The sequence below is a fragment of the Manis pentadactyla genome, chromosome 9 (assembly GCF_030020395.1).
Source record: "Manis pentadactyla isolate mManPen7 chromosome 9, mManPen7.hap1, whole genome shotgun sequence".
Lineage (NCBI taxonomy): Eukaryota > Metazoa > Chordata > Mammalia > Pholidota > Manidae > Manis > Manis pentadactyla.
In genome coordinates, this window is record NC_080027.1 from 23,452,952 (window position 1) to 23,465,041 (window position 12,090).

At 39.0% G+C, this 12,090-nt stretch overlaps 1 protein-coding gene across 2 annotated transcripts in view; it reads right to left on the reverse strand.

The window, feature by feature from the left end:
- Window positions 1-761: 761 nt before the first annotated feature.
- DEUP1 (deuterosome assembly protein 1) overlaps window positions 762-12,090 on the reverse strand; it is a 102,933-nt gene continuing 91,604 nt past the window's right edge. Inside the window, exon 14 of one of the 2 annotated variants that reach the window (XM_057507127.1) lies at window positions 762-2,955. In XM_057507127.1, coding sequence (XP_057363110.1) covers window positions 2,866-2,955 — 90 coding nt within the window. In that variant the 3' untranslated portion in view covers window positions 762-2,865. The remainder of the gene's footprint in view (window positions 2,956-12,090) is intronic. The other variant, XR_008999183.1, reaches the window with a different exon arrangement.

Below are 12,090 nucleotides of genomic sequence, written 5' to 3' on the forward strand. Positions count from 1 at the left end.
CCTTAGACAAACAAGCTGTGAATTCAGCTTCACCCATGGGGTATCTCACGCCTCACCCCATCTCTCATCTTTTGGTGGAACAGGAGCCTTACCCCAGGCACGATCAAGGAGAAATATGTGTTCCTTATTAAAACACTTTGATATTTTTGCTTAGGACATCTTGGGCATGATGTGGGAAGAACATGAGCTTTGGGGAGCAGAGACATATGTGAACCCTAACTCAGCCCCTTTCCAGCCAAATGACTTCAGTCAGATCCCAGTGCCTGAGCTGAAGCTGCCCCTCATTTACCAGCTTCTGTCAAGGTTTATTTTACTCTATAGAGGATGATGGGAGGATAAATTGAAATAGGAAACAGGCATGAAATCATGCCCAGTACCTTGTAGACATTCACTAAGTGACCTTTCCCTTCTTTCTTGTCAGTGTGTTCAACCCTCCCAGAACATACATCAAGGCCTTCCTCCCAAGGCTTGACTTGCCAGGCTGACACTACCCCACACATGGAATAATAGATCCTTTAGGTGCACCTGGCTCTTATTTTCACCCACTGTTTTTCTCTGTTGTCCATCAGGAGGTTTAGTGAATTTGGACTGGGTTTTCAGGAGAAGGCAATTACTAGACAGGCTTGGTGAAAGCAGGCTAAAAATGGACTCTTGAAAGTTAACACAACTTTGATGTGAGCCACCTCCTGGCAGGGATGAGATGCTAGTTTACTGTGGACTTGCTGGGTGGAATTGAACAATTCTTAAGGTAAATAAGACACCAGCTTCCAAATTATCCCCAGTTACTCATTGGATTCCAGGCAAAACTGAATGATTTACTAGGAGTTTCACAAAAAGCCATGCCAGGTTCTGTGGGAGGATCTGGGGCTCTTGGCTTTCAGAGTCCTCATTACTGAGCCCAACTTTCTTGAAGAGCAAATAGGAATTAGGTTAGAAATCATTGTCATTGGTTTAAAAGATATCACTTTACATTTTAAAAAAATCATGATATCAAGATATGTTTGTGTATTTGCGGGCTCTGAAGCCACCAGCTTTAATTCCTTCCAGGTCGGTTCAAAGACAGAGCAGCACATACCCATCTTTCCTTCTTGGTCAGTGTTGCTCTGGGAGGAGGGGGCTCCTCGCTCTGGGCAAGTTCACTATGAATTTGGGGAGACGAAATAGTAACAATGGAATGTTGGAGGTAAAAATGGGCAGCTCATACCAAGGTATGAATAGATTGAGTGCTAGACTCCTGTCCACCCATCTCAGTCTCTGGCCGCAGCTCCAGGCTCTAATGCCCAGGTGCTGCCTTCACTCGTGGCCCCAGCTCCATTCCCTCATGCTGTTAGCATCAGGCTCTGCTCTCCCCTCTCCTGCCTCCCTCTCTCTTCCTGTTCTCTTCTCTCTTCCTAGCATAGGGCTCCGAGGCATAGGCTTCTCTTCTTAAAGCAATATTGGCTATAAACAGTTTACTTCTAAAGGATATGCAAGCAGGTTAAGTATTATGTCATTGCATGTATATAGTGGGTGATATTAAGATCAAGTGAGAATACTAGCCATAAAATTTCCATTTTCCCTATAGTCAGTTTAAAGACAGAGCAGCAGACACCCCTCTTTCTCTCCCAGTCAATTTAAAGACAGAGCAGCTCACATCCATCTTTCCTTCATGTGCTATTAGGAAGGAAACCTGCAGCCGGACTCATCTTTAAATTGGAGAGGGTAACACCTGCCTCAGGGTTGTTAGGAAAACAAAAGAGATGATTGTTCTTCCCTTTTCCCCAAAAGAAATGCACATCATTATTTACTTGCTAGAGGTAGAAAAGAAGAAAATCTCTTGAAATTATGGCCCTTAGATTTCTTTTGGGAAGTTTACCATCAAATGTGTGTGTGTGTGTACATACGTATATCTCTAGCGTTTACAGTCCTGTAATGAAAATGCTTCCCATCGTCTGTCACCTGAAGGTACCTGCCTGCCTTTGGATGCAGTTCTTTTTTTTCAGGAATCATCTAATAAGTTCTAAAGTTAGAAACTGTCTAATTCTGTGTTCTCTACAATATTTGCCATAGACTTGCTTAAATATTAAAAATGAGATACTAAAAAATATGTAATATTTAAACTTTAAAAATGATTGGATAGGAACTATATGAGTAGCTTCCTCTTGATCCTTTCAGAATATCTGTACAAGAACTGGATAAGGGTTTGCACATCCTCTGGGTTCCTGTTCCACTTTTCTCCATGGGCTTCAAAGATCAAGAAGAGCAATGATGCACATATATCTTGCCTCACCCACTCTATTAGGCTTAATTTTTCTTATGGCTCTTTGTGTAGTCCTGTAGCCAGTCTGTCCTCTTCTGTTTGAGTGTTTTCTCATTACAAGGCAAATGTGTCTGACTTCGTTGTATTTCATTTGGGTCATCTGTATCATCTCCCTACCTGCCAGTTCTGTAGAAAGTGGAAAGGAGCTAGTCTTTTCAAAAAGCTTTTAATCCCTTGAACTGTTGAGTAATAATTTAAGGAATGTAGACCAGAACATGCATTTGGGTCAGTAATGTCATGGTTAAAGATCTCTCTCCTTCCCTTGTTCACTTCCCCATCATTAGATGAAGGCTGGCTGTCTTTGAACCCTCCTGGGAAGGAAACTTCTTCAGCCTATGAATATTCTTTTTTCAGTTGAAACAAGGCATAGCTGGCCACTTGTTGATCACTTAAACTCTTTCAGGAAGTATATTAAACCTTTTGGGATTAGACCTAACCCCCAAGCCATCAACTTGTTTGGACTGGAGTAAATTAAGGAAGCCATCGTGTCTCCTTTTACAAGACCTTCCACCTTGAAATATCTCTGCCCCTCACTGTATTACAGGCTCACTCAAAGTTCAGCCCATCTATCGCATCCATTCAGATTCTCTGGAGTCACTGAAGTTCCCTGCCTTGTATAGTCCTCCCAGATTGGATTTTAAAAGATGTAGCAATATCTGCAAAAAACATATTTAAAACAAAAGTGTACCAAAGTTTAAACATTAAAAAGGTGGGCAACGGTGTGTCAGGCTAATTGAACAAAAGCTGTGGCAGCAATTTTAACATTAGCAGAACAGTTACAGGATGAACATGCCATAAGGGGCAAAGGATGACATATACTAGTAATGTAATAACAAACGATAATTACGATCATGGACTTGTATGTTGCTAACAGTATAGCTTCAAAATATGTAAAGCAACTATTGACAGACTAGAAATAGATCCAACAGTTTAAGTTGAGGAGTTTTAATATATACCTTCCAGAAATGGATAGATCAGGGACTTGAAAGAGCAAAGATGTAGAAGACTTGAATGATAAAATTAATAAACTTGAGCTAGTAGATCAATGCACGCATACCTTGGAGATATTGTGGGTTTGGGTCCAGACCCCACAGCAATAAAGTGAAATCACAATAACACAAGTCATATGAATTGTTTTGTTTCCCCAGTACATATAAAAGTTATGTTTACACTATTTTGTAGTCTAGTAATTGTGCAATAATTGTCTTAAAAAATAATGTGCATACCTTAATTAAAATATACTCTCTTGCTAAAAAATGCTAACCATCATCTGAGCATTCAGGCAGTCATAATCACTAGTTATATTACCATAACAAATAATGATGAAAAATTTGAATAAAGGAAATAATAATTCAACAATAATGGAAAACTATCATGTGAATTGTCAAAATGTGAAGCAAGCAAATGGTGTTGAAAAAATCGCACCAATAGACTTGCTTGATACAGTGCTGGCACAAACTTTGATTTTGTGAAAACATCTGCAAATTGCAGTAAAGCAAAGCACATTAAAATGAGGTATGCCTGTTTCAATCTTTTCACTCAACAGAGAATAAACTTTGTTTTTTAAAGGCACATATGGAACATTAATAAAAATTAGCTTAAACACTTTAAAATTTGATGAAAAATATAAACCCACAGATTCAAGAAGTTCAACAATTGCAAGCAAGATAAACACAAGTCATGTGAATTGTTTTGCCACATCTCAGCACCTCATGGTCAAATTGCTAAAAACCACCACAGATTGTAATGGGAGTAGAAATCACATAGTCCTCCAGTTTCCTTCTTTATCATTTAGCACCAGAAGAGCGATGCTAATAAAATTCTTTGGAGGAAAAAGCCAGACTCAAGACCTTTTTTTTTTCTATTTTTCCTTTGTGTATTATTCATTTAACAAATATTTATAGTGCAGTTATATGGCAGGTTCTGTTCTTTGCATTGGAGATAAACCAGTGAGCAGAACAGACCCATACTTCCATCTATGTAATTTACATTCTAGTGAGGGATTGTATCAATCAAACTACCACTTATGTGTGAATGCATTACATAAACATTTATAAACATGGAAAAGTTCAGGAATGTATTTCTCATGAGCATTTTGTAAAGAAACTACAAGAGGATAGAATCCAACCGATCAAGAGATAAATGGAGAAACTACAGCAAAAGAAGCTACCGTAGGATGAACGGACCAACTGTGGAAATTATGGTTACAAAGATGTTTCGTAGTAGAAATTGGAAATGAGAAGATACAAGGTGGCATAACTTATTAAGAGTAAACATTAGAGTTGATAATATACTTTATAAGGGTAAGTACTGAAAGAGTAAATAGAAAAAATCAGCTAATTAAGTAGAAGAGGAGGTGAGGAAGTAAAAGCATATTATTGTTGCTTATAAATGGTGTCAGTAGTTAGAAGTTAAAGCAGTAGATTAATGAATTTGACTAAAAGTAAGACAAAAACTTTCAGAATGATCAGAGCATACAGATGAACAAAGTCAAGTCACATATTGGACGTTGTTTTAATCGATCAAAGTAGAAAGTGTGATGTAATATATGATAGAAACAAACCAAACATCTGTCACATCTAAATGCAGAAGGCTGAATATACTTATTTTAAGAAGAAAGCCAAATTACAAAGGAAAACCCAAGTATATCCCATATTAAAAAAATACACCTTAACTGATTCTAAACGGTTGAAATACAATGGATGAACAAAAATGTATATTAGTAATACATGTAGAAAATAACAATACCTCTAAAGGAGTGCTGAGAGGAAAATCCACAGCATTAAATACTTATATCTGTAAATGTGGAAAAACTAAATTGTCAGAGAAACAAAGGAAGCAGTAGTCACAGCTCCATGATTAAAGTTGAATGGAACAAAAAGCTTAGAAGACATAAAGGACACGTGATGATGACAACGTACATAACTCATGATGAAGATCTGGAAGGTATGGATATATATGCAAAAATCAAATTTTTCTTAACGGCATTACAGAAACTACAGTAAGTGGTCATAGAAACAGTAAATGGAGACTTAACATTCACTATCTTTAGCCCCTGATGGAGCAAGCAAATAAAAGAGAAGGGTTTAGAAGACACAAACACCAAATAAAATAGATCTGACTCACATATGTCCGTAGATTAATGAATGTAATAAATTCTGTCACTAAAAACAGGTTATTTTTTTTTCAAGTTTCAGAAACATTTACAAAAAAACTATTGAATTATGTGCTTACTCCAAATCATGAACTCTGTGAGACGGGAAGGGAACTTGTGTGTCTTGTTAACTGTATTTCCCCAGGAGTTAACAGAGGTGACCAATAAGCATTTTTACATAAAAGAACACAGAAGTCACAAAAGGAAAATACAAATGGCTGGGGAGTGGAGCCAAGATGGCGGCGTGAGTAGAGCAGCGGAAATCTCCTCCCAAAACCACATTTATTTATGAAAATACAACAAAGACAACTCTTCCTAGAATAGAGACCAGAGGACACAGGACCACATCCACACCTGCAAGAACCCAGTGCCTCGGGAAGGGGGTAAGATACAAGCCCCGGCCTGGTGGGACCCGAGCGCCCCTCCCCCCAGCTCCCGGTGGGAGGAGAGGAGGCAGAGCGGGAGGGAGACGGAGCCCAGGACTGCTGAACACCCAGCCCCAGCCATCCGGATCAGAGCACAGACACAGTGCATGCGTGGGGTCCTGGATACTAGGGAAACAGGGCAGCAAGACCGGTGAGCGGGTCCCTGGGGCCGCCCGGGGACAAAGAAAAGTGAGCGGCTTATTTATTTATTTATTTATTTATTTATTTGGCGAGTGCTTTTTGGAAGTCTTAAAGGGACAGTGACCCCAAAACCGGACGGAAGCATCCCGGGACACTTAGTCCAGAGGCAGGGAATCTGGGGATCTCTGGGCACTCTAACCCCCTGGGCAGCAGGGAGCACGGAGGCCCCTCATGGAGATAAATAGCCTCCCAGCCGCTCCTGCTCCAACGCGACTCCACCATATCGGAGCAGCAGCCCGAGGCAAGCCATGCCCACAGCAACAGCAGAGATAAACTCCATAGCAGCCGGGCAGGAAGCAGAAGCCCTGTCTGCGCGCAGCTGTCCAGCACAAGCCACTAGAGGTCGCTGTTCTCCCAGGAGAGGAGGGCCACAAACCAACAAGAAGGGAAGTCCTTCCAGCCGTCACTCGTCCCAGCTCTGCAAACTATTTCTATCACCATGAAAAGGCAAAATTATAGGCAAACCAAGATCACAGAGACAACACCAGAGAAGGACAAAGACCTAACCAGTCTTCCTGAAAAAGAATTGGAAATAAAAATCATAAACATGCTGATGGAGATGCAGAGAAATATGCAAGAGCTAAGGGATGAAGTCTGGAGGGAGATCACAGATGCCAGGAAGGAGATTACAGAAGTGAAACAAACTCTGGAAGGATTTATAAGCAGAATGGATAAGATGCAAGAGGCCATTGATGGAATAGAAACCAGAGAACAGGAATGCATAGAAGCTGACATAGAGAGAGATAAAAGGATCTCCAGGAATGAAAAAATATTAAGAGAACTGTGTGACCAATCCAAAAAGAACAATATCCGTATTATAGGGGTACCAGAAGAAGAAGAGAGAGAAAAAGGGATAGAAAGTGCCTTTGAAGAAATAATTGCTGAAAACTTCCCCAAACTGGGAGAGGAAATAATCGAACAGACCACGGAAATACACAGAACTTCCAATAGAAAGGACCCAAGGAGGACAACACCAAGACACATAATAATTAAAATGGCAAAGATCAAGGACAAGGAAAGAGTTTTAAAGGCAGCTAGAGAGAAAAAGGTCACCTATAAAGGAAAACCCATCAGGCTATCATCAGACTTCTCGACAGAAACCTTACAGGCCAGAAGAGAATGGCATGATATATTTAATGCAATGAAACAGAAGGGCCTTGAACCAAGGATACGGTATCCAGCACGATTATCATTTAAATATAATGGAGGGATTAAACAATTCCCAGACAAGCAAAAATTGAGGGAATTTGCCTCCCACAAACCACCTCTGCAGGGTATTTTAGAGGGACTGTTCTAGACGGGAGCACTCCTAAGACTAAACAGATGTCACCAGAGAAAATAAGATCACAGCGAAGAAAGCAGACCAACCAAATACTAACTAAAGGCAAAAAAGTAAAATCAACTACCCACTAAAAGCAGTTAAAGGAAACACGAAAGGGCGCAGAATAAAAGAACCAACATATAAAGAATGGAGGAGGAGGAATAAGAAGGGAGAGAAGAAAAGAATCTCCAGACAGTGTATATAACAGCTCAATAAGTGAGCTAAGTTAGGCAGTAAGATACTAAAGAGGCTAACCTTGAACCTTTGGTAACCACGAATCTAAAGCCTGCAATGGCAATAAGTACATATCTTTCAATAGTCACCCTAAATGTAAATGGACTGAATGCACCAATCAAAAGACACAGAGTAATAGAATGGATAAAAAAGCAAGACCCATCTATATGCTGCTTACAAGAAACTCACCTCAAACCCAAAGACATGCACAGACTAAAAGTCAAGGGATGGAAAAACATATTACAGGCAAACAACAGAGAGAAGAAAGCAGGGGTTGCAGTACTAATATCAGACAAAATAGACTTCAAAACAAAGAAAGTAACAAGAGATAAAGAAGGACATTACATAACGATAAAGGGCTCAGTCCAACAAGAGCATATAACCATTCTAAGTATATATGCACCCAACACAGGAGCACCAGCATATGTGAAACAAATACTAACAAAACTAAAGGGGGAAATAGACTGCAATGCATTCATTCTAGGAGACTTCAACACGCCACTCACCCCAAAGGATAGATCCACCGGGTAGAAAATAAGAAAGGACACGGAGGCACTGAAGAACACAGTAGAACAGATGGACCTAATAGACATCTATAGAACTTTACACCCAAAAGCAACAGGATATACATTCTTCTCAAGTGCACATGGAACATTCTCCAGAATAGACCACATACTAGCTCACAAAAAGAGTCTCAGTAAATTCCAAAATATTGAAATTCTACCAACCAACTTTTCAGATCACAAAGGTATAAAACTAGAAATAAATTGTACAAAGAAAACAAAAAGGCTCACAAACACATGGAGGCTTAACAACATGCTCCTAAATAATCAATGGATCAATGAACAAATTAAAAAAGAGATCAAGGAATATATGGAAACAAATGACAACAACAACACAAAGCCCCAACTTCTGTGGGATGCAGCGAAAGCAGTCTTAAGAGGAAAGTATATAGCGATCCAGGCACACTTGAAGAAGGAAGAACAATCCCAAATGAATAGTCTAACATCACAATTACTGAAACTGGAAAAAGAAGAACAAATGAGGCCTAAAGTCAGCGGAAGGAGGGACATAATAAAGATCAGAGAAGAAATAAACAAAATTGAGAAGAATAAAACAATAGCAAAAATCAATGAAACCAAGAGCTGGTTCTTTGAGAAAATAAACAAAATAGATAAGCCTCTAGCCAAACTTATTAAGAGAAAAAGAGAATCAACACAAATCAACAGAATCAGAAATGAGAACGGAAAAATCATGACAGACTCCACAGAAATACAAAGAATTATTAAAGACTACTATGAAAACCTATATGCCAACATGCTGGAAAACCTAGAAGAAATGGACAACTTCCTAGAAAAATACAAACTTCCAAGACTGACCAAGGAAGAAACACAAAAGTTAAACAAACCAATTACGAGCAAAGAAATTGAAGTGGTAATCAAAAAACTACCCAAGAACAAAACCCCCGGGCCGGATAGATTTACCTCAGAATTTTATCAGACACACAGAGAAGACATAATACCCATTCTCCTTAAAGTTTTCCAAAAAATAGAAGAGGAGGGAATACTCCCAAACTCATTCTATGAAGCCAACATCACCCTAATACCAAAACCAGGCAAAGACCCCACCAAAAAAGAAAAATACAGACCAATATCCCTGATGAACGTAGATGCAAAAATACTCAATAAAATATTAGCAAACCGAATTCAAAAATATATCAAAAGGATCATACACCATGACCAAGTGGTACTCATCCCAGGGATGCAAGGATGGTACAACATTCGAAAATCCATCAACATCATCCACCACATCAACAAAAAGAAAGACAAAAACCACATGATCATCTCCATAGATGCTGAAAAAGCATTTGACAAAATTCAACATCCATTCATGATAAAAACTCTCAGCAAAAAGGGTATAGAGGGCAAGTACCTCGACATAATAAAGGCCATCTATGATAAACCCACAGCCAACATTATACCGAACAGAGGAGATGAGCTCCTGATGCTAATAGAAAATCTACAACAGTAAAGGGATTTTGAAGATTCCAAACCCAGAGGAGTCCATATCCATGCTCTTGCCCCTTTCAAATGAGGATTGGCAGTAGACAGTTGCCCTCTAGAAAACCACTACATTAATTATAAGAACTAATGACTGAAGACACATTTTAGGACCTGACTGTGTTTAGATCTCTGTAAAGTTCTAGCATCTAAAACACCATTGAATGAACATACAGTGCTTCCTGTGTTTGCATTGAGCTATAAACTTCTACAGCCTGTGAGCCAAATCCAATCGGCTACCCATTTTCAAACAGGTGGAGAGCTAAGAATAGTTACTTTTTAAGTGAAGCTTTTTATTTAATGGAAACTGTAGATTCAAATGCAGTTCTAAGAATACAGAGAGATCCTGTGTACCCTTTACCTAGTTCCCCCAATATTAAATTCTTCAAACCTGTAGTATGTTTTAGTACAACGAGGACGATGGCCCAGTCAAGATACAGAACAGATCACTGCAAAGGACGCTTAGGTTCTTGTTTATAGGCACACCCACCGCCCTCTTGCCCTCACTCACTCACTCATTGTCTCATGACACCCAGCAGTCTGGTCTCCATTTCTATAATTTTGATATGTCAAGAATGTTAAATAACAAAATGTGACCATTTTGGACTGATTTTATTTGCTCATCATAATTCTCTGGAGAGTCCTCTATGTTTTATATGAATCAGTTGGGTTTCTTTTTTTAAATTTTTATTAAGGTATGACTGATATATGCTCTTATGAAGGTTTCATATGAAAAAACAATGTGGTTACTACATTTACCCATATTATCAAGTCCCCACCCACACCCCAGTGCAGTCACTGTCCATCAGTGTAGTAAGATGCCACAGATCCACTATGTGCCTTCTCTGTGCTACCTCCCTGTGACCCCCCACACCATGTGTACTAAACATAATACCCCTCAATCCCCTTCTCCCTCCCTCCCCACCTGCCCTCCCACACCCCTCCCCTTTGGTAACCACTAGTTCATTCTTGGAGTCTCTGAGTCTGCTGCCATTTTGTTCCTTCAGTTTTGCTTCATTGTTATACTCCACAAATGAGGGAAATCATTTGGCACTTGTCTTCCTCCACCTGGCTTATTTCACTGAGCATAAAGTCCTCCAGCTCTATCCATGTTGTTGCAAATGGTAGGATTTGTTTCTTTCTTATGGCTGAATAGTATTCCATTGTGTATATGTACCACATCTTCTTTATCCATTCATCTATTGATGGACACTTAGGTTGTTTCCATATCTTGGCTATTGTAAAAAGTGCTGCGATGAACATAGGAGTGCATATGTTTTTTTGAATCTGAGAACTTGTATTCTTTGGGTAAATTCCAAGAAGTGGGATTCCCAGGTCAAATGGCATTTCTATTTTTAGTTTTTTGAGGAACCTCCATACTGCTTTCCACAATGGTTGAACTAGCTTACATTCCCACCAGCAGTGTAGGAGGGTTCCCCTTTCTCCACATCCTCGCCAGCATTTGTTGTTCTTAGTCTTTTCGATGCTGGCCATCCTTACTGGTGTGAGGTGATATCTCATTGTGGTTTTAATTTGCATTTCCCTGATGATTAGTGATGTGGAGCATCTTTTCATGTGTCTGTTGGCCATCTGAATTTCTTCTTTGGAGAACTGTCTCTTCATATCCTCTGCCCATTTGTTAATCAGGTTCTTTTTTTTTTTTTAATTGTTGAGTGGTATGTCATGGTATGGATGTACCACTTTTTCTTTGTTAAAATTGTTTTTAGTAGCATTTAGTCACATAATTTGTAGTGCCATAGGTTTATAAAGGATTTTTAAGACTGGCTGGTAACTTAGCCTTATCTTGGGTTGTCTTTCAAAAGTGAGATAGGAGACTAGTCATGAATTAAAGGATTTTTCAGGATGATATGTTAATTTAAACTTAAAAAGTACACTGATATAAGTTCTATAAACAGCAAATAAGAGAAACATATTTAAGCTTATTCACTTTTTAAAAAACACCCTTATTTCTTTAAAGTTAAGTAGTATAATGGTTCTTGAAAGTCTAATCTGAACATAATCTACTTAGTTCAAGTTGGGGGCTGGAGGGTGAATTTGTGACCCATTCAGAATCTGATTTAGAGTTAAAAATCAAACTGTATTGCAAAGAGGTCACCATCACGAGTAGCATAATTAGATCCTCAGATAATCCAGCTCCTAAAACTCTCACCATCCTGTTACCCTCCATTTTTGCTTTCACTTACACATACCTTTCTTTCAGAGAAGCAAATAATGTAAAATTTCACCAAGATTCTGAAAGTCAAAGTTTGTTTAGCACTGTACATTGGCATTTGAAATTATAAACTTTATCTTGTTTTCATCACACAGATTTTCTTCCTTCTGGGTCAAGCCAGGTAAAACAAGAAAAAAATAAGATTCCCAAACACGGGCTTGAG